Genomic DNA, 23,906 nt, shown 5'->3' with positions numbered 1-23,906 from the left:
AATTTTAGCCATTGTGACAGGTGTGAGGTGATATCTCATTGTAGTTTTAATTTGCATTTCCGTGATGATGAGTGATGGTGAGCATCTTTTCTTGTGTCTGTTGGCCATCTAGATATCTTCTTTGGAGAAATGTCTGGTCACGTCTTCTGCCCATTTTTTAATTGTATTATTTATTTTTTAGGTGTTGAGTTTTATAAGTTCTTTATGTATTTTGGATATTAACTCTTTATTGGATATGTCACTTGCAAATATCTTCTCCCATTCCATAGGTTGCCTTTTAGTTTTGTTGATTGTTTCCTTTGTTGTGTAGAAGCTTTTTTAGTGTATTTTTTGTTGTTGTTGTTTCCCGTGCCTCAGGAGACATATCTAGAAAGAAGTTGCTACAGTTGATGTCAAAGAAGTTATGGCCTGTGTTCTCTTCTAGGATTTTTATGGTTTCCAGGTCTCACATTTAGGGTTTAAATCCATTTTGAATTTATTTTTGTGCGTGGTGTAAGAAAGCGGTCCAGTTTCATTCTTTTGCATGTTGCTGTCTAGTTTTCCCAACACCATTTGTTGAAAAGACAGTCTTGTTCTCATTGGATATTCTTTAACTCCTTTTTAAACGTTTGGTAGAATTAACCTGTGACGCCATTTAGTTCTGGACTTTTGTTTTGGGAGAGTTTTTTGATTACTGATTCAATTTCATTACTGGTGATTGGTCTGTTCAATTTTTCCATTTCTTCCTGCTTTGGTTTTGGTAAGTTTTATGTTTCTAGGAATTTATCCATTTCTTCCAAGTTGTCTAATTTGTTGACAAATAGGTTTTCATAATATTCTGTTAGAATTGTTTGTATTTCTGTGGTGTTGGTTGTTATTTCTCCTCTTTCATTAGTAATTTTGTTTATTTGTGTCCTCTCTTTTTAAAATGAGAGGAGTATCAATTTTGTTGACATCTTCTTTTTTTATTATGAAAATCTCTGTGGGTTTATCTATTTTATTGTTATTTTTAAAATTAAAAACATTTTTTTGATTTCAAGAATAGAATTTAGTTATTCATCACTTTATATAACACCTAATGCTTACCCCAACAAGTGGCCCTCTTAATGCCCATCACCCATTTAGCCTACCCGCGCACCCAATATGCCTCCAGCAACTCAGTTTGTTCTCTGTATTTGAGAGTCTCTTATGGTTTCTCTCTCTGTGTGTTATTATATTAGTTTTGCTTCTTTTCCCCTAGGTTCATCTATTTTGTTTTTTAAATAACACATATGAGTGAAATTATATGATATTTGTCTCTCTCTGACTTATTTTGCTTAGCATTTTACCCTCAATTCCACCCATGTTGTTGCAAATGGCAAGATTTCATTCTTTTTGATCACTGAGTAATATTTCATTATATATATATATATATATATATATATATATATATATACACACCATATCTTCTTTTTTTTTTTTTCTTAATTTTTTTTTTCAACGTTTATTTATTTTTGGGACAGAGAGAGACAGAGCATGAATGGGGGAGGGGCAGAGAGAGAGGGAGACACAGAATCGGAAACAGGCTCTAGGCTCTGAGCCATCAGCCCAGAGCCTGACGCGGGGCTCGAACTCACGGACCGCGAGATCGTGACCTGGCTGAAGTCGGACGCTTAACTGACTGCACCACCCAGGCGCCCCACACCATATCTTCTTTATCCACTCATCATTCAATGGACATTTGGGCTCTCTCCATACTTTGGCTATTGTTGATAGTACTGCTATAAACATTGGGGTGCATGTGCTCCTTTGAATCAGCATTCTTGTATCCTTTGGGTAAATACCTAGTAGTGTAATTGATGGGTTATAGGCTAGTTCTATAGGTCATAGGTCTATAGGTCTATAGGTCATAGGCTAGTTCTATTTTCAACTTTTTGAGGAACCTCCATACTGTTTTCCAGAGTGGCTGCACCAGTTTGCATACCCACCAGCAGTGAAAAAGGGTTCCTCTTTTTCTGCATCCTCACCAACATTTGTTGTTTCCGAGTTGTTAATTTCAGTCATTCTGACAGGTGTGAGGTGGTATCTCATTGTGGTTCTGATTTTTATTTCCCCGATGATGAGTGATGTTGAGCATCTTTTCATGTGTCTGTTAGCCATCTGGATATCTTCTTTGGAAAAGTGTCTATTCATGTCTTCCACCTATTTCTTAACTGGGTTGTTTTTTTGGGTGTTGAGTTTGATAAGTTCTTTATAGATTTTGGATACTAACCCTTTATCTGATATGTCATTTGCAAATATCTTCTCTCATTCCGTCGGTTGCCTTTTAGTTTTGCTGATTGTTTCCTTTGCTGTGCAGAAGCTTTTTATCTTGATGAGGTCCCAATGGTTCATTTTTGCTTTTATTTCCCTTGCCTCTGGAGACATGTTGAGTAAGAAGTTGCTGTGGCTGAGATCAAAGAGATTGCTTCCTGTTTTCTCCTCAAGGATTTTGATGGTTTCCTGTCTTACATTTAGGTCTTTCATCCATCTGGAGTTATTTTTGTGTATGGTGTAAGAAAGTGGTCTGGGTTCATTCTGCATGTGGCTGTCCAGTTTTCCCAACATCATTTGCTAAAGAGGCTGTCTTTTTTCCATTGGATATTCTTTCCCGCTTTGTCAAAGATTAGTTGGCCATATATTTGTGGTCCATTTCTGGATTCTCTATTCTGTTCCATTGATTTATGTGTCTGATTTTGTGCCAGTACCATACTGTATTGATGATTACAGCTTTGCAATACAGCTTAAAGTCTGGAATTGTGATGCCTCCAGCTTTGGTTTTCTTTTTCAGGATTGCTTTGGCTATTCTGGGTCTTTTCTGGTTCCATACAAATTTTAAGATTGTTTGCTCTAGCTCTGTGAAGAATGCTAGTGTTATTTTGATAGGGATTGCATTGAATTGCATGTAGATAGCTTTAGGTGGTATCAATATTTTAACAATATTTGTTTTTCCAATCCATGAGCATGGAATGTTGTTCGATTTCTTTGTGTCTTCTTCAATTTCTTTCATAAGCTTTTTATAGTTTTCAGTGTATAGACCTTTTACCTCTTTTGTTAGGGTTATTCCTAGGTATCTAATGGTTTTTGGTGCAATTGTAACTGGGATCGAGTCCTTGATTTCTTTTTCTGCTGTTTCATTATTGGTGTATATAAATGCAACTGATTTCTGTATGTTGATTTTATATCCTGTGATTTGCTGAATTCATGGATCAGTTTTTGCAGTTTTTTGGTGGAGTATTTTGGGTTTTCCACATACAGTATCATGTCATCTGTAAAGAGTAAAAGTTTGACTTCTTCCTTGCTGATATGGATGCCTTTTATTTCTTTGCATTGTCTGCTGAGGCTAGGACTTCCAACACTATGTTGAATAGTAGTGGTGAGAGTGGACATCCTTGTCATGTTCTTGACCTTAGGGGGAAAGCTCTCAGGTTTTCTCCATTGAGGATGGTATTAGTGACAGGTCTTTCATATATGGCCTTTATGATCTTGAGGTACGATCCTTCTATCCCTACTTTCTTGAGGGTTTTTTTCAAGAAAGGATGCTGTATTTTGTTTAAATGCTTTTCCTTCATCTATTGAGAGGATCATGTGATTATTATCCTTTTCTTTTTTTTATTAATGTGATGTATCACATTGATTTACAGATATTGAACCAGCCCTGCATCCCAGGAATAAAATCCCAGTTGATTATGGTGAATAATTCTTTTAATGTATTACTGGATCTGGTTTGTAGTATCTTGTTGAGAATTTTTGCATGCATGTTCATCAGGGAAATTGGTCTGTAATTCTCCTTTGTAGTGAGGTCTTTATCTGGTTTTGGAATCAAGGTATTGCTGGCCTCATAGAATGAATTTGGAAGTTTTCCTTCCATTTCTACTTTTTGGAACAGTTTCAAAAGAATTAGGTGTTGACTCTTCTTTAAATGTTTGGTAGAATTCCCATGGAAAGCCATCTGGCCCTCGACTTTTGTTTGTTGAGAGATTTTTGATTACTGATTCAATTTCTTTACTGGTTATGAGTCTGTTCAAATGGTCTATTTCTTCCTGTTTCAGTTTTGGTAGTTTATATGTTTCTAGCAATATGTCCATTTCTTCTAGATTTCCCAATTTGTTGGTCTATAATTGCGCATAATATTCTCTTTTTATTGTTTGTAGTCTGTGGTGTTTGTTGTGATCTATCCTCTTTTATTTGTGATTTTATTTATTTGGGTTCTTTACTTTTTCTTTTTGATTAATATGGCTAGGGAATTATCAATTTTGTTAATTCTTTCAAAGAACCAGCTCCTGGTTTCATTGATCTGTTCTATTGTTTTGTTTTATATGATTGATTTCTGCTCTGATCTTTATTATTTCCCTTCTTCTGCTGGTTTTGGGCTTTATTTTCTGTTCTTTTCCCACCTCTTTTAGGTGTAACTTTAGGTTGTGTAGGCCTTCTTTAAGAAGGCCTAGATTGCTATACACCACCCTCTTATGACCGCCTTTGCTGCATCCCAGAGGTTTTGGGCTGTCCTGTCTTAATTTTCATTGGCTTCCATGTACTTTTTAATTTCCTCTTTAATTTCTTGTTAACCCATTCATTCTTTAGTAGGATGTTCTATAATCTCCAGGTATTCATGGTCTATCCAAATTTTTTCTTGTGGTTGATTTCAAGTTTCATAGTGTTGTGTTTGGAAAATATGAATGGTATGATCTTAATCTTTTTGTACTTGTTGAGGGCTGATTTGTGATCCAGTATGTGATTTATGATGGAGAATGTTCCATGTGCACTCAGGAAGACTGTGTATTCTGCTGCTTTAGGATGAAATGTTCTGAATATATCTGTTAAGTCCATCTGGTCCAGTGTGTCATTCAAAGCCATTGTTTCCTTGTTGATTTTGTGTTTAGATGATCTGTACATTGCTGTAAGTGGGGTGTTGAAATCCCCTACTATTATGATATTATTATTATTGAAGAGTTTCTTCATGTTTGTGATTAATTGATTTATATATTTGGGGACCTCAAGTTGGGGGCATAAGTATTTACAGTTGTTAGATCTTCTTGGTGGATAGACCCCTTAATTATGATATAATGCCCTTCTTCATCTCATGTTAGTCTTTATTTTAAAATCTAGTCTGTCTGATATAAGTATGGCAACTCTGGCTTTCTTTTGATGTCCATTAGAATGATAGATGGTTCTCTATCCCCTTACTTTGAATCTATAGGTGTCTTTAGGTGTAAAATGAGTCTCTTTAAAATTTTTTTTATTTATTTTTGAAAGAGGGAGAGACAGAGCATGAGCAAAGGAGGGCAGAGGGAGAGGGAGACACAGAATCCAAAGCAGGTTCCAGGCTCTAAGGTGTCAGCACAGAGCCTGATGTGGAGCACAAACTCATGAACCATGAGATCATGACCTCAGCCAAAGTCAGATGCTTAACCGAGTGAGCCACCCAGGCATCCCTAAAGTGAGTCTCTTGTAAGCAGCATATAGATGAGTCTTATTTTCTTATCCCTTCTAATATCATATGTCTTTTGATCGATTGCATTTAGAGTGAGTACTGAAAGATATGAATATAGTGAAATTGTGTTACCTGTAGAGTTGCTGTTTCTGGTGATGTTCTCAGTCCTTTCTAGTCTTTGTTGCTTTTGGTCTCTTTTGTTTTGTTTTGTCTTTTCTCCACTCAAAGTCTCCCCTTTAAAATTTCTTGCAGGGCTGGTTTAGTGGTCACAACTCCTTTAGTTTTTGCTTGTCTAGGAAACTCTTTATCTCTCCTTCTATTTTGAATGACAATCTTGCTGGGTAAAGAATTCTTGGCTGCATATTTTTCTGATTCAGCATGTTGAATATATCCTGACATTCCTTTCTGGCCTGCCAAGTTTCTGTGGACAGTTTCTGTGAACAAGATCTGTCTTCCCTTGTAGGTTAAGGACTTTTTTCTCCTTGCTGCTTTCATATTCTTTCATTGCCTGTGTATTTTGTGAATTGACAATGATACACCTTGGTGATGGTCAGTTTTTGTTGAATCTAATGAGCGTTTTCTGTGCTTCTTGGATTTTGATGTCTGTGTCCTCCCCCGGATTAGGAAAGTTTTCTGCTATAATTTGCTCACATAAGCCTTCTGCCACTTTTTCTCTCTCTCTTCATGTTCTGGGACTCCTATGATTCTGATGTTATCCCTTAAAAAAAAATTTTTTTTTTAATGTTTATTCTTGACAGAGAGAGAATGAGAGAGCATGAATAGGGGAGGGGCAGAGCGAGACAGGGACACAGAATCCGAAGCAGGCTCCAGGCTCAGATGCGGGGCTCAAACTAACGAGCCGTGAGATCATGACCTGAACTGAAGTCAGACGCTTAACTGATTGAGCCACCCAGGCACCCCATGGGTGTTATTCCTTTTTAATAAGTACTGAGTTCTCTAAGTTTTGTATTGTAATCTTTTGCCTTTTTTTCCCTCTTTTTTTCTGTCTCATTATTCTCCATAATTTTATCTTCTATATCACTGATTCGCTTCTCTGCCTCATCCATCCTTGCTTACACGACATCTATTCAAGACTGGTCTTGGTTATTCCATTTTTAATTTTGGCCTCCCTTGATTTTAGTTATTTTATTTCTGTAGAAAGGGATTATATGGTATATTCTATTCTTTTTTCAACCCTATCTAGTATTCTTATAATTGTGGTTTTAAATTCTAGTTTAGACATCTTACTTATATCTGTGTTCATTAAATTTTTTGCCATCATTTCTTCCTATTCTTTCTATTGGGGTGAATTCTTTCTTCTTGTCATTCTGGAGGGCAGAGGAATTAATAAAATAAAAAATTAAAGCTAAAAAACAAAACAAATAAATCAAATAAAGGTAGCTAGACCCTAGGTGTGTTTCCATCTGCTTGTTGAAAGAAGCTTGATAGAATAGAGAAAAAAGGGAAAGGTAAGAAAAAAAGTTAAGAAAATTTTTAAAAATTAAAAAAATACATAGAATAAAATGAAATAAAGAAAATAGAATAAAAATTTTTTTAAATAAAAAATAAAATAAAATAAATAAAAAATAACATGTTCTTTCTGAATCCAAGAAAGAGAAAGAAAATAAAGAAAAAAAAAAACAATTTAAGCAAAAACAGAAGCAAAGAAAACGAACAAATAACTGAACCAGGAAACAGAATGAAACCCAAATGAAGTTATATCTAGTTTCCTCTAGAACTGATATGAAGCCCTCTATAGTCCATACACTAAGCAGGTGGAGTGACTTGTGCTGGTCTTGTGGGGCATGTGCTTGGAGGGCACAGTGGAGTGGTACTTAGTGTAATGGCTCTGTTCTCCACTAGGTGGCGCTGCTTAGCTTACTGGGGTGGATCAGTGCAGTAGGCATGTGCATGCACAGAAGTAGAAATGGCTTCAGCCAACCCCAAAGTCTCTGGTGCAGGAATTTGACATTCTCACTGACCCAAGATCAAGCACCCCTCCTTTGTCTCAGGCCTCCATCCATTCCCCACCTCTACCCTATCTGTGTCCAAGCTGTCACCAGCCAGGTGACACCTCCCTCCAGAGTTTTATCTCAGATGGGGAAGTGTTTCAAAACCCCACACTTCAGAGACCCCTGTGGCTTGGACATGAGCCAGCTCTTTGAGGGAGGGTCTCACTGAGCAATGGCAGGATGCTGGCTTGCCCCAGAAAACGTTCATGTGATCACACAGCAGCAGAGTTTCAGAGAGTATGGTAAATCACAACACACAGCCAGTGCCAGGTTTCACCACACCCTGGCATCTTCCAATACCAGCAAATGTGGCTGCTCTCTGTTGTCTGCTGGGACCTTTGCCCACAGGGTGGCTGTATCCTCTCTACCAAATTCACTCCAAGCAGGGGAACCACTCCTCCCCATGTGGCACATGGACCCCCGCAGACCACACTGCCTGCTCCTGGGGATTCACCCTACTTCCTCACCAGAGCACCACCAGGCACTGAGCTCCCAACCTTCAGACTCTGTGCTCCACTGTTTATAGAATCCAGGTAGTATTGAAACCCTCTCTTTTCTCCCCATCAAAGGTTTTAGGGCACAGATTTCTTGTTCAGTCCCCTGTGAGTGTTTTCACTCTTTCTCTCTCTTTCTCTCCATCTACTTTTGGGGAGAGTGCTTTTCCTGCATGACACTGTTGTGCTGCACTCTCCCCAATTCTCTTTCTCTCTCTGCCCTCTCTCCACAAAAATGGCTCCCTACACTCCACAGCTTTTCTCTCCCACAATTTACCTCTCTGTACCGTGTACCTGCCAAGTTCTGTGGCTCAGGTTATGCAGATTGTTGTGTTAGTCCTCAGGTCAATATCCTAGGTGCTCAAATGGTTTTGTGCTGACTAGCTGCATTTCAGGGATGAGACAAGCTCAGAGTTTCCATACTGCTCTACCATTTTAACTCCTCCCCCACCCCCAATTTTGTTGACCTTTTCAAAGAACCAGCTCCTGGTTTCATCTGTTATATTGTTTTTAAATTTTAAAAATTCATTTATTTTTTCAAACCGAGGTCTCACATATTTATTACCGAAGCAACCTACTGAAGCATAGTAAGAGAAATTCATTTCCCTGGATAAAACACGTCTGTTGTTTAGGTAGCAGCAATGTTTACAGAGTCCCAAGATACAAGTACATGCGCTTCATGTAGCATAAATATGTGTGCCATCTCATGTGTGATCCCTTATAGTCCCAGCTTGGTTATTCTCCAATGCCTCCTCTTGAAGTTGTACATGATTTTATTACCAGTTTTCATCTGATTCCACTGAAGAATGGGAAGATTCTGCGTTGTTTCTTGGCCAAGAATTGCTTGATCCTGAAAGTCTTGTGAGAAGATATGGAAAGAACACTCAACTGCACACACCATTATGGCAGAGAAAAGAAAAGCTTTTCTTTTTCTTTTTTTAGCTTCTATATTATTTATTTCTGCTCCAATCTTTATTATTTCCTTCCTTTTGCTGGGTTTGTGTTTTGATTGTTCTTCTCTTTCTAACTCCTTTATAGAGTGATTTTTAAAGCTCAAGACTGTTAATTTTGTCAAACACTTTTTCAACACCTGTGAAGATAATCATTTGATTTTCACCCTAGACCTGTTAATGATGAATTTTATTAATAGGTTTCCTAATTTTGAGCCATTGGAATCCCTACAATAAATCACATTTGATTGCTATGTATTTGGTTACATTGAAATATGCTTCCTACTAGTAAGACAAAATTAATGTTTAATTCTTTCCTTTTAATTACAGATTTCCAGAGTATTGTATATTGTATCTCTGTGTATCTATGTGTCTACCTATTTATCTATCAATAGTCACCTGGAGGGGCAAATTTGAAAGATTGTTTTCCCTTTTGGGGGAAAGTTTCCTTTTGAGTATCATAATGGACACATTGATTTTAATATATATTCAATGTATTTTAATCCATTATAGTTAATTTTTTATTTTGTTTTGATGTTTATTTACTTTTGAGACGGAGAGAGAGACAGACAGACAGAGAGCAAGTGCAGGAAGGGCAGAGAGAGAGGGAGACACAGAAGCTGAACCAGGCTCCAGGCTCTGAGCTGTCAGCACAGAGCCCCACATGGGGCTTGAACTCATGGACCATGAGATCATGACTTGAGCTGAAGTCAGACACTTTACCGACTTGATCCTCAGCTTGACCCAACTTTGGCCCCTGTGTTCTTCCAACATTACTCCTTTAGTCTTTGGAAGCTTCATGCATTTTTTAAAAGGATTCTTAGTTCCTTTTAATGGGGATCACTCATCTGAGAGCTAGGAATGCTCAAAAATATTGTATCATATTGCTTTAGGCTCTTTTAGGGTTAACAAGTATAATTTTTTTAAATAATGAGTAAATACTGATCATTTCATATCAAATATAATATTGCAGGGTTGTTGTTGTTTTTTGTTTTTTTTTTTTTTTTTTTTTTTTACCTATCCTTGAGTTTATATTTGTAGCTCTCTTTTTTTTTCTTACTGACAATCTTGGCTCCTAACAACATTGACAGAATTAGTTGTCTTATCCTACAATTTACGTAAAATAACTTAAAAATAACAATGGTAATAATCCTACTAATGATAGAGCTACTAAATGATGTTTAAAAATGTTTTTTAATGTTTATTATTATTTATTTTTGAGAGAGAGAGAGAGAGAGAGAGGAGTAAGGGCAGAGAGTGGGGTAAGGGCACAGAGAGAGGGAAATACAGAATCTGATGCAGGCTCCAGGCTCTGAGCCATTAGCACAGAGCCTGACGTGGGGCTCAAACCCACAATCCACGAGATCATGACCTGAGCTGAAGTTGGACACTTAACGGACTGAACCAGCCAGGCGTCCCTACTAAATGATGTTTTAGATTTATTTGCAGCTTTTTTATCCATAGAACATATCCTACTAAGTATATGTATCCTACTAAGTGAAAAATGAAACCATACAAAAACTAGAAGAAACCAGGGGTTAAATCCCTTTATTACCAGAGAAAAACCTTTTTCACCACGACTCAAAATTGTGAAATTATTTTTTTAATGTTTATTTATTATTGAGAGAAAGAGAGAGAGCATAAGTGGGGGAAGAGCAGAGAGAGAGGGAGACATAGAAGCCGAAGCAGGCTCCAGGCTCCAAGCTGTCAGCACAGAGCCTGATGCGGAGCTCGAACCTACGGACTGTGAGATCATGACCTGAGCTGAAGTCAGACATTTAACTGACTGAGCCACCCAGGCACCCCAAAATTGTGAAATTATTGATAAATTTGATTACATAAAAATTAAAAGCTTTTTGCCTGGCAACTTTAGTCACAACTACTCAATTTTGCTGTTGTAGTACAAAAGTAGCTATACACGATAGGTAAATGAGTAAGCATGGCTATATTCCAAGAAAACTTTATTTATGAATACCAAATGTGAATTTCATAGATTTTCTACCATTCTACAACACATTATTCTTATTTTGATTTTTAAAAACTATTTTAAAATGTAACAGCCCATCTTAGCTTTTGAGTGATAAAATACCAGGCAGCAGACCAGATTTGGGCGCTAGGCTTGGTTTGCTGACCCCTGGTCTAGATAACATCTAGCTCTCTTCCAGATCTGAAAAAACAAACTAAGAACAACAACAAACAAATAAGACACTCTGATTCTCTTCCTAAATCTTCATATTTTCCTCTGAATGTCTTTTGGCATGCCTATACTTAAATATACATAATATACTTAATATACATATATATGTAAAATAATATAATAATATATTTAATATATTTTAATTAATTTTAATTTAATTTAAATATAATTTAATATAATATAATTATAATATATAATAATTATATAATATATAATAACATATATTACATATATAATATAATAATAAATAATATAAAAACATAAAAATAAATATATATTTATTTATATTTTAATAATTTATTTATTTTCACATTTACATCCAAGTTAGTTAGCATATAGTGCAACAATGATTTCAGGAGTAGATTTCTAAATGCCCCTTACCCATTTAGCCTATTGCCCTCCCACAACCCCTCCAGTTACCCTCTGTTTGTTCTCTGTATAAGAGTCTCTTATGTGTTGTCCCCCTCCCTGTTTTTATATTATTATTTTTGCTTCCTTTCCCTTATGTTCATCTGTTTTGTATCTTAAATTCCTCATATGAGTGAAATCATATGATATTTGTCTTTCTCTGATTGACTCATTTCGCTCAGCATAATACGTTCTAGTTCCATCCATGTTGTTGCAAATGGCAAAATTTCATTCTTTTTGATCACTGATACCACATCTTCTTTATGCCTTCATTCGACCATGGACATTTGGGTTCTTTCCACACTTTGGCTATTGTCGATAGCACTGCTGTAAACACTGGGGGGCATGTGCCCCTTCGAAAAAGCACACCTATATCCCTTTGATAGATACCTAGTAGTGCAATTCCTGGGTCGTAGGGTAGTTCTATTTTTAATTTTTTGAGAAACCTCCACACTGGTTTCCAGAATGTCTGCACCAGTTTGCACTCCCACCAACAGGGCAAGAATGTTCCCTTTTCTCCTCATCCTTGCCAACATTTGTTGTTTCCTGAGTTGTTAATTCTAGCCATTCTGACAGGTGTGAGGCGGTATCTCATTGTGGTTTTAATTTATATTTCCCTAATGATGAGTGATGTTGAGCATTTTTTCATGTGTTGGTTGGCCATATGGATATTTTCTTTGGCCATCTGGTTATCTATCTTCAATAAACTTTGAAGTGTCTATTCATGTCTTTTGCCCATTTCTTCACTGGATTATTTGTTTTTTGGGTGTTGAGTTTGATAAGTTCTTTATAGATTTTGGATACTAACCTTTATCTGATATGTCATTTGCAAATATCTTCTCCCATTATGTCGGCTGCCTTTTAGGTTTGTTGATTGTTTCCTTTGCTGTACAGAAGCTTTTTTTTTTTTACATGAAATTTATTGTCAAATTGGTTTCCATGCAACACCCAGTGCTCATCCTAACAGGTGCCTCCTCAATATCCATCACCCACTCTCCCCTCCCTCCCACCCTCCATCAACCCTCAGTTTATTCTCAGTTTTTAAGAATCTCTTATGCTTTGGCTCCCTCCCTCTCTAACTTTTTTTTTCCCTTCCCCTCCCCCATGGTCTTCTGTTAAGTTTCTCAGGATCCACATAAGAGTGAAAACATATGGGATCTATCTTTCTCTGTATGACTTATTTCACTTAGTATAACACTCTCCAGTTCCATCCACATTGCTACAAAAAGCCATATTTCATTCTTTCTCATTGCCAAGTAGTATTCCATTGTGTATATAAACCACAATTTCTTTAACCATTCATCAGTTGATGGACATTTAGGCTCTTTCCATAATTTGGCTATTGTTGAAAGTGCTGCTATAAACATTGGGGTACAAGTGCCCCTATGCATCAACACTCCTGTATCCCTTGGGTAAATTCCTAGCAGTGCTATTGCTGGGTCATAGGGTAGATCTATTTTTAATTTTTTGAGCAACCTCCACACTGTTTTCCAGAGAGGCTGCACCAGTTTGCATTCCCACAAACAGTGCAAGAGGGTTCCTGTTCCTCCACATCCTCTCCAGCATCTATGGTCTCCGGATTTGTTCATTTTAGCCACTCTGACTGGTGTGAGGTGGTATCTGAGTGTGGTTTTGATTTGTATTTCCCTGAAGAGGAGCGACATTGAGCGTCTTTTCATGTGCCTGTTGGCCATCTGGATGTCTTCTTTAGAGAAGTGTCTATTCTTGTTTTCTGCCTATTTCTTCACTGGATTATTTGGTTTTTGGGTGTGGAGTTTGGTGAGTTCTTTATAGATTTTGGATACTGGCCTTTTGTCTGATATGTCATTTGCAAATATCTTTTCCCATTCCGTTGGTTGCCTTTCAGTTTTGTTGATTGTTTCCTTTGCAGTGCAGAAGCTCTTTATCTTCATGAGGTCCCAATAGTTCATTTTTGCTTTTAATTCCCTTTTCTTTGGAGATGTGTCAAGTAAGAAATTGCTGCGGCTGAGGTCAGAGAGGTTTTTTTCCTGCTTTCTCCTCTAGGGTTTTGATGGTTTTCTGTCTCACATTCAGGTCCTTTATCTATTTTGAGTTTATTTTTGTGAGTGGTATAAGAAAGTGGTCTAGTTTCATTCTTCTGCATGTTGCTGTCTAGGTCTCCCAGCACCGTTTGTTAAAGAGACTGTCTTTTTTCCATTGGATATTCTTTCCTGCTTTGTCAAAGATTAGTTGGCCATACTTTTGTGGGTCCAATTCTGGAGTCTCCATTCTATTCCATTGGTCTGTGTGTCTGTTTTTGTGCCGATACCATGCTGTCTTGATGATTACAGCTTTGTAATACAGCTTGAAGTCTGGGATTGTGATGTCTCCAGCTTTGGTTTTCTTTTCAAGATTGCTTTGGCTATTCTGGGTCTTTTCTGATTCCATACAAATTTTAGGATTGTTTATTCTAGCTCTGTGAAGAATGCTAGTGTTATTTTGATAGGGATTGCTTAAAATTTATAAAAGAATCTAAAATTCCTTGTGATTTGTTTTAGTATTCTTCCTACAGGGTAAGGAACTAATCAGAAGCTTTAGAATAACAATTCTTTTGAAATTGGGTACATATATTCCTCTAGAATAAAGTAAGAGATATGTACAGAACTCTTCTTTTGTTTTATTTGATAGGTGGACATGGCATTTTAAATTTCAGTTCAAACAGTCTTTCTCAGAGTGTTGTTGCCTAAGAATGACATCAGGATTACCTGGATGCTTGGTAAAAAAGTGCAGATTCCTAGCTTCTTCCTCAGATCTTCTGAACCAGAACCTTTAGGGATGCATTGAAAACAAGTTCCACAGAAGGTCATTCTACACACTGACAAAAGTTTCAAAACCAATTATGTAGAAAAACCAAATTAAGGGAATTTTAGTACTAGTGAAAACTTCCAACAGCAGCAGGGGGCAGTGTCATTAAATTTAATAACTAGCTTAAAGAACATTTCTGTTCACCATCTGTTCTTGCAAAGCAATAAATTAGATTTGTATTTAGATCAATTACCATGAAAAATACTTAAAATCTGAGAGCTGGTGTCAAGGCTGTAAGTCAATACATTGACAAATCCTTCCTCCTGTTAGGGATATGTAAATCTCAATCAGTACATAAAACTAGTCATTTATCAATATCTATAATAAGAATAGTAATGGGCGCACTTGGACACTGGCCTAGGTCTCATTGCCAACAAATGACACAACACAACAGAGTTTATTTCGGTGATGCTTCTTGAATTGAGAGTTTGAATATTTAGGGTCATTTGAAGGTTGATAAGAGCCCTAGTTTCTATTGGAGCAATACTGTAGGAATTTCATGAAAGAGTTAAAGTAATCATAGATGCTTTGTTTGCCTAGATTGTCAGGAGTAGGGCTTTATCTCTTTCTGCAAAAATTCAAGATCTATATGCCAACATATGACAGTGTCAGGCATCTGCAGAATATTCAGAAATCCTTGACATACTTTTACAACAGCACAATATCTATTCATTAAAGCTTGGAAACACAGGAATCTTAGCTAAAACAGTCTTGCTTTTAAATTCTCTAAACTATATCATTGTTTAGGTCATCTTACAGAGTTTTGGAGAAGTCCATTTATTTTAGGAATGAGAGTTTTTCTTATTTATATTCAAGAAAAAAGACAAATAAAATTTTTGTTTGGTTTGTCAAGACTTTATCTTCTGGTGATGATGTTAAAGCATTCATTTGCCTCAACTAGATCCAAAATTGTTTTCATCTCACTACTTCCCTGGGTAAAAAGGGATTCGTCTCTGTTTGGTGCCCAAGAACAATAGATAGAGAAGACGCTCCTTACTGACTTGGAACAATTTTTATAGTGGTAGCCACTTAACTAAAAAATAAAATATCACTGTTGTTTGTAAGTTTTACATATGCAATATACCCTTATTGCTTTTCATCAGGGTTTCTGAACAACAGATAAAGAATTGAAGTGGACTTTAATTCTTGTGTGTAATTTTGCAAAATTGATATGTTAGGTTTCTGTCCTTTTGCTTTCCTTCAGATTTTCTTTTCTTTTAACATCTTTCTTTCAGTATCTTTTCCCTCTGACTCTTGATTCCTCCTGTGCTTGTGAATGCATATTTTATAAGTCACGACTGCCTTATTGTGAACTGATAATGAAAAGCATTTGCTTTTAAAATAGGATTATGAACTTCCAATAGCCTGATTATAGTGATGGTTACACGTTTATGTATGTGTTTAAATTTATAAAACTATGTACCAAAAAAGGTCAATTTTACTATATCATATTTCTAAAAATAAAAAAATTTAAACGGTAAAGGAATATTACAGAGATGTATATTAACTAACTGGAATTAAAAAAAAAACTTTAAAAATTACAGAGACTATTAATGCTAGATTTTTACTATTCCAGAGAAGCAGGGCCTATTATACTGTAAATGTCCTCACTTTTCTCTACCAGTCCTGATATATAGTCCTGAGCGTAGATGAGAATTCAAATGAACTAGGAAGTAGATATAAGAGACCCAAGGCAAAAAGTTGGATCTTTTCCTGTGTGGCAATTATAGTGATGCCTACCAGGTTCTGGCTTGGTAACGATCTTAGATTCTTACATCCTTTGCTTATTGCATAATCAGTGTGGGGTCTGTGCAGCACCTTGAGATACCTTTTGTGCATTTTCCCTTTGACAACTCTTTATTAGCCTTATGAAGTAACAATGGAACATTTAACGCACAAAGAGAAGAATCATGACAAACTATTTCATAGAGTTACTTTCTCTACCACAGCTACATAAAGGAGAAAAGTAAGTCAGGATAAATGCTCAAGCATTAAGGATACATATAAGCCAAGTAAAAACTAAAAGGAAAAGAGACAGCACTCTTTATTTTACTTAATAATTTAAAAAATGTTTTAGTCAGTAATTCCCTGAGAATTAACTCGTTGTATAGTGTTCAAAGAACTTATGCAGACCATATGACAGCACCCATTGTGTATGTTTCTATTGGAATCTGGTATCTGCAAAGGTTTGATGGTTTACTTCAAAGTACTTACTTTTTGTGTTTCAAAAAAAAAAAACCCAAAATGTCTAACTCATGCTTACAATACACCAGTCACTAGGACTTGGCAAGACTAAAGGAATGATATGGATCTTCTTTGGTTGCCAGGAGACAGTGACTTCCTAGACAGATGTCTGTCTGCTCATACGCCACACCAGCTGTCACCTTTTTACCCAGCCAAACTCTTATGGTTATATTAAGCTAGGAAATCCCATGGGCGCTTCTCCCACAAGTGATATTATTAATATCAATCATTTTGTCAATTCATACTGAATATCATAGTTTATCAATCCAGTAAAACAGATTATGCCAAAAGTGAGTGGATAGATAGGGAAAATGTGTTTTTATAGCATTTGAATGACTATTATAGCCAATGGTGTGTGGTAGGACTTTATCAAGTGGGTTCTACTTTTGTTCAACCCGAAGCATAATAACAATGTTTATATATTACTAGTTTCCTATCCATCTCTAGGCCACACTTTGTTGCATATGTATATATCCCCTTATTAAGTACTTAGAAATTCAAGTTCTTACAGACTGAGAAATCATGGTCTCCTTGAATGTTATCCTAATATCCTTCAAACACACACCCTGAAACTTGATGGTGAATGAGTCTGTGGTCCTACTTCAGTGGCATAGACATTCCTGATGTTAAAAAGACTGAAGTTCCGGGGCGCCTGGGTGGCGCAGTCGGTTAAGCGTCTGACTTCAGCCAGGTCACGATCTCGCTGTCCGTGAGTTCGAGCCCCGCGTCAGGCTCTGGGCTGATGGCTCAGAGCCTGGAGCCTGTTTCCGATTCTGTCTCCCTCTCTCTCTGCCCCTCCCCCGTTCATGCTCTGTCTCTCTCTGTCCCCCCCAAAAAATAAATAAACGTTGAAAAAAAAAAAAAAGACTGAAGTTCCTACGTCAAGTTCACTCCAGCTGGGGCTGGATATCTGTCACAATGCATGACAAGGTGTGGTGGTCCTGGAATAAGACTATCCAGGATATCCAGAAATTCCTAGGATTTACCAGATAAAGCTATTGATTCATTTAAAAATTTTTTGTAATGTTTATTTTTTTTTGAAAGAGAGACAGAGTGCAAGTGGGGGAAGGTCAGAGAGAGAGGAAGACACAGAATCCGAAGCAGGCTCTGGCTTCAAGTTCTGAGCTGTCAGCACAGAGCCCGATGTGGGGCTCAAACCCACCAATGGTGAGATCATGACCTGAGCCAAAGCTGGACACTTAACCCATTGAGCCACCCAGGTGCCCCAACTATTGATTCATTTTAAACTATCCAGTAACTGATATCCTCAGAAGAAAATAGGATTTTTTTTCTATTTATAGTAGAGAACTATAGTTCTCTATAGTATAGATGAAAGACCTTATGTGCTACCATACTGGTTTATATATCCTCTACCCAACCTCAGTCCTACACCATCAAAGTAGATGCTTTCCAGGACTCCCATGGGAAATATCCAGTGGGAAATGTCCTCTGCCTTGCTCATATGCTTCCAAGAAGGCGGTTTAGTTGGAGTTCAACCACCTGATTTGGAAATAGAAATCTTGACCACTCTTCAATTACTGTTGCTAAAAAAAGGCGGGGGGGGGGGAGGGAAATAGAAATCTTCACCATCAAGTCCAGCTTAAAACTTGCAGACACTAGATATGAGGTACCCAGCATGTAGTGAGATTGAACTCAGATCATAAAGCCCTGACTTCACTCATCTGGGCTAGATAGGCTACATTCTTTATGCACATCAATTTTATTATCTCTTACATATCAACTAAAGAAAACCACTAGCCAGATGTCCTTTCCTCTAATCCAGAGTGCCAGCTTTCTCCATCTAGAATATCCTTCCCCTCCTTTCTCTTGCTGGACAATTTTTCCTTGTGCTTCAGGAATCAGCCCAAGTATGACTTCCTCTGGCTACCTTCTGTCTCACCTTCTCTGGGTTAGGTACTCTTTCTTTATATTCCTGAAGCACCTGTAGTCTCATGTCAGCATTTAGCACATTTTTTAATGTAATTGTTGATTTACCTCCCTATAATCTCTTTGAAGACAAGGACTATTTTCTATCATATCTGTATTTTTAATACTGAGCACAGTACTTGACATGAGTTGGGGCTCAATAAATATGTGTTAGATAAATTAATAATTTATTAAGGAGTCTCAGTTAATCAGTATTAAGATAATAAATTATTAATTATTAATCTTATAAATTAAGATTTATTGAGGAATCTCAGTTAATCAGTATTTATTGCATAACTATCAAGTACTCAATGTTGAGCCATACCTTATAGGGAAAAAATTCAAAATTTGGTTCTTGTTGTGAGGAATTTATACCCTCAAGTTGAAGAAATGTAACTAAAACATAGCTAACTTTATCAAAGCAGTTGTCCATATACATTTTCCCCACTCCCAACACATTTCTCAACCTGTTATATTTGGCTTTCATTCCAGGCTGTCTTTCATAAATGTCACTTACTGAGATCACAATGTTCTCCATTTTTCCAAGCCCAGTGGAAAGTTTGCAATCCTCATCTTACTTGGCCTCTTAACAATATTCAATAATGTTGACCATTTCCTCCTTGAGATACTCTTTTCTTACCCTTCCATGATATTATTCTTTACTTTTTTTCCTTCTACCTCATTTTAGTTCTTCTCAGTATCCTGTGCTGGCTCATTCTCTGCCATCTGATCTTCAAATATTAAGGTTCCTTAAGTTGTGGTTGTCCTGTCACCCAAAATCATTGCTGAGTGCGCTCATTCCAACACATGACTTCAGTTACCATCTGTACCTTCATGACTCTTAGATTTATATCTCTAGCCCAAACATCTTTTTTGAGCTTCAGACCAGTATATGCATCTACTCAATATCTGTACTTGGATGTTTCATAAGCACTTCATCTTCCACAAGTCATTTTCTTATTTCATTTTGCATCAAGATTTTCAAGCCCAAACCCAAGAGATGCAACTTGACACCTTCTACTTTCTGACTGTGTGCTTTTCATCAATCATTAAGTCCTATTGGTTTTACCTTCTTCTCTCAAATCTGTTCATTTCTGACCTTCCCTGCTGCTGCCACCCTAGTCTAAACTACCATCAACTCTCACCTGCATTATTACAGCAGGCTCCTGATTGGTCTATTTATATCCACTCTTACCCTCTTGCAACCCATTCTTTACTTGTAACAGAAGTTATTATCTTTTTTAAAAGGTTAATCTTATCCCATTTTCCCCCAGTATGGAACCTTTCAATGGTCTCCACTTACTCTTAAGATAAAGACCAAAATCCCTAAATAGGCCTATAAGACCTTCCTTGTATGACCCACTTGGTCCCTCTCTTTGTTTGGCTAGATCCCCCACAAGCTTTAGGTCTCAGCTCAGACATCATTTCATCCCTCTTTTTAATAAAGAAACAAAACCTAGTCTGTATTTCCAGGCCATTGAACACGAGACTCCAAATATAATCCAAATGGGTTAACTGGATCCTGGTAACGTCATCACCATCCAACCAAGCTAGCATAGGACTTACTTTCTAGCCTTCACTGCTGCCTCTCTTCTTCTCACACTCTATACTTACTCCAGGCACACAGGATTACTTTCAGGTCTTCAAACATACTATGCTTCTTTTCACCTCAGGGTCTTGTCGTTTGCCATTCCCTCTGTATCATTCTTCTCCTTCCTCTTTATCTTATCCTACCAATCCTTTAAAGTTTAGCTCACATACCACTTCATTGTGAAATTCTTCCCTTATATGATCTCTTATTGCACCCTGTGTTTCTCTTTTACTGCATTTATGACAATTGTAATGGTTGTTTCCCCTGCTATAATGTAAGCAGGAACTGTCTGTAGTATTCATCTTCACATCCCCAGTCTCTAACACTGTGTTGTATAAGTAATGCTCAATAAGTATTTGTTAAATGAATTAACTAACTTATTCTAATCCTGCTTTTGTTTTCATGATGAAAGTTTTCTTGTGTGAGTTTTGGGTTTGTTTGGGGTTTTTTTGTTTTGTTTTGTTTTTTGTGGTTTTTTTTTTTTTGCCTTTTTGTTCTTGTTTTTAGGCACATATGATTATTACAAGATATGTCTTAATTTGGGGTAATTATTTAATTTTGTAATCTCAGAATTAATTTTCAGTATTTAATAAGGAAGCTATGATAACTGTTTTTAATCATTTTATAAAATTCTAGATAAGCCTAATTATTCATCTATTCAAATATTTGATTATCCAGTAACTTAGACTTTGCTTCAGTCATTATACCTTTCATAATAAGATATGGGTGAATAAACAAAAATAAGAATTAAGTAAGTATAATAATTAAGTAGACACATGTCATATGTGGATTTTTATAGGAATACTCATCACAGAAATAATATGGACATGCTCCAGGGATGCCAAGAAGTCCAGTTTAGCTTTGTGAAACTAAGACCACCATAGCTTAAAAAGAAACAAGCAAAAACTTAATTTATTAACTTGCCAGGCAAAGGAAGATACAGCAGTGAAGAATTCACTAACTACTTCACAGAAGGGGAAAATATAGGAGTTTCAAAAATGTTTATAATGGTTATAGTTATAACAACTGAAAACTATCACACTGTATGGGACAGAGGGAATCCATAGGTTTGTACATGATTGATTAAAACAAGTCCCATTGTTCAGCAGTCCAGAGTCTTCAGTTAGGCCCAGCAATGGTCTGGTACACTGCGGTCACTCAAAGTTTATAGCCAGTTCTCAATATAAGGTGATTAGAATTGGTTTTGATGAAATAAAACATTCAATTTTAATATAGGCAAATGATGCTGTAAGAGGAAGATGTTCCTTGCACTGCTTGAATGAATGGATAGAATTTGAGTGGTCACAAAAATTTTGAAGGCCTTATATGAGCATAAAGCAATGACTTAGTTTTCGATTGATTCTTTTGGATTATTAGAGGTATCCAATTTACCAGTCCTAATTGTAAATTCTTTTGCGTTTCCAAATCTATCAGATCAGATTGGAAGACCTTAGTCTTTCTTTTTTAAAACAAGAAGACCTGGCTCAAGCAAATTGTATTTGAAACCAGCAGATATTTTGATTACTTTGAGACATTTTGGTGTTTCAATCCAAACCAGTTTGGGGTTTTAGAGTCCTAATAGGGATGACAAATATGGGAACAATCAAAATCACAATTCTTCTCCCATTCCCAACATGGATAATGTAACTCTCTCTGAATATAAGGATAACTATGATGCTCAGGGGCTGTCAAAGTATTTGACTCTAGATGTTTAAAGGAAATTGGCAATATATATTCCTAGACAGAAATCAAAAGTTTGGTCCAAGCCATTAGAACTACCTAAGATGCTTATTATAAATGCAGCTTCTATACTTCCACCGTAGACCGGAAATCAGAATCTTTCCAGATGATTTCTGTATCCAGAGAAGAGAGAGCCCCACCACTGTAAGGCTTTAGTGCATTCAGCTTTGCTTTTAGGTATATGTGGCAGCCTCTAGGGCTATTTTAGTATTTCTTAAGTATGATATTTTCTTGGGCAAAATAAGGCCCACCTCTATAAAAACTCAAATAATACTAGAAGACAGCCTGTGATCAGTGCCAAATTCAGTAAGTGCTGGGAGGAGAGGGGGTCACCTCAGGCCTAAATCAAGAAGATTTCATGGAGTAAAGACAGGAACAAATTTTAAATGAGGCTCTGAATTCTTGTTTTCTGCCATTTGAACAATCTGAATCAAACCCAACAGTCTTAACTCAACCTGTCTTTTATTTTGACCTCCTTCAGAGTATCCAAGATGAAGGAGAGTATTAAACAGAAACGAGAAGAAAGAGAATGCATAAATGAAGTCAAAATCAAGGTGGCCAATACACGGAAACAGGCTCTGCAGGAGCAGTTCAGTGAATGGATTCTAGACCCCAAAGGAATGATTCCTGTGGTAGTGGTAAGACAGGAGGATATCTGTGAAGGGGAGGTAGGGTGGGTGATAAGAGGATGATTGTTGGAATATTGAGTGGAGTGCCAGAAACCTACCTCTAAATTTTCAGTGTTACTGAGGTAAGCTGATTCTTGACCTGTTTGGTCCATGAGAGCCAATTTCTTCAATTTTCTCTTGAGCATTTTAAAAAAATTCTAGCTAGCTATTTCTAAATTCTAGCTATTTCTAAAATATTGACTCTGGCTGAGGTTCCCAAACTCTTCATTAAGGACAGACATTTTCCAAAGAAGACATCCAGATGGCTAACAGACGCATGAAAAAATGCTCAACATCACTCATCATCAGGGAAATACAAATCAAAACCACAATGAGATACCACCTCACACCTGTCAGAATGGCTAAAATTAACAACTCAGGAAACAAAAAATGCTGGCTAGGATGAGGAGAAAGGAAACATTTTTTGCACTGTTGGTGGGAATGCAAATTGTGTAGCCACTCTGGAAAACAGCATGGAGATTCCTCAAAAAATTAAAAATAGAACTAGCCTATGACCCAGCAATTGCACTACTCGGTATTTATCCAAAGGATACAGGTGTGTTGTTTCAAAGGGGCACATGCACCCCAATGTTTATAGCAGCACTATCAACAATAGCCAAAGTATATAAAAAACCCAATGTCCATCGAAATATTATTCGGCAATCAAAAAGAATGAAATTTTGCCATTTGCAACAATGTGGATGGAACTAGAGTGTATTATGCTAGGCGAAATTAGTCAGTCAGAGAAAGACAAATATCATATGACTTCACTCAAATGTGGAATTTAAGATACGAAACAGATGAACATAAGGGAAGGGAAGCAAAAATAATTTAAAAACAGGGAGGGGAGCAAAACATAAGAGACTCTTAAATATATTGAACAAACTGAGGATTGCTGGAGGAGTTGTGGCAGGGGGGGATGGTCTAAATGGGCAAGGGGCATTAAGGAGGACATTTGTTGGGATGAGCACTGGGTATTATATGTAGGGGATGAATCACTGGATTCATATTCTTGCACCATATGCTAACTAACTTGGATGTAAATTTAAAAAAGAAAGATATAAGCAGAGAGGGAGACTCTCTATATAAAAACAGGGAGGGGGACAAACTATAAGAGACTCTTAAATACAAAGAACAAACTGAGGGGTTCTAGAGGGGTGTTGTGTAGAGGGATGGGCTAAGTGGGTAATGGGCATTAAGGAGGGCACTTGTTGCGTTCAGCACTGGGTGTTAAATGTAAGTGATGAATCACTAAATTCTACTCCTGAAACCATTACTACACTATATGTTAACTAGCTTGGATTTAAATCTAAAAAAAAAAAAGGACAGACATAGTTTTCATTTTTCTCTTTGTTTATTGTATGTGTGTGACTAATTACTTCTGTAGACTAAGAGCCTGTGTCTTTTACCTTTAGAAAA

The 23,906-nt window shown here is 36.8% G+C and overlaps 1 protein-coding gene across 15 annotated transcripts in view; it reads left to right on the top strand.

Annotated features, from left to right (window-relative positions):
• EFCAB5 (EF-hand calcium binding domain 5) overlaps window positions 1–23,906 on the top strand; it is a 182,483-nt gene that overhangs the window by 53,563 nt on the left and 105,014 nt on the right. For all 15 annotated transcript variants that reach the window (XM_086686407.1, XM_086686401.1, XM_086686403.1 and 12 more), the window contains one exon: window positions 22,301–22,457. In XM_086686407.1, the coding sequence (XP_086542533.1) occupies window positions 22,301–22,457 (157 nt within the window). The remainder of the gene's footprint in view (window positions 1–22,300; window positions 22,458–23,906) is intronic.

This window comes from Puma concolor, chromosome E1 (genome assembly GCF_028749965.1).
Source record: "Puma concolor isolate L17-30 chromosome E1, mPumCon1.1.hap2, whole genome shotgun sequence".
NCBI lineage: Eukaryota > Metazoa > Chordata > Mammalia > Carnivora > Felidae > Puma > Puma concolor.
This window is presented reverse-complemented; position numbering and strand designations above follow the sequence as displayed.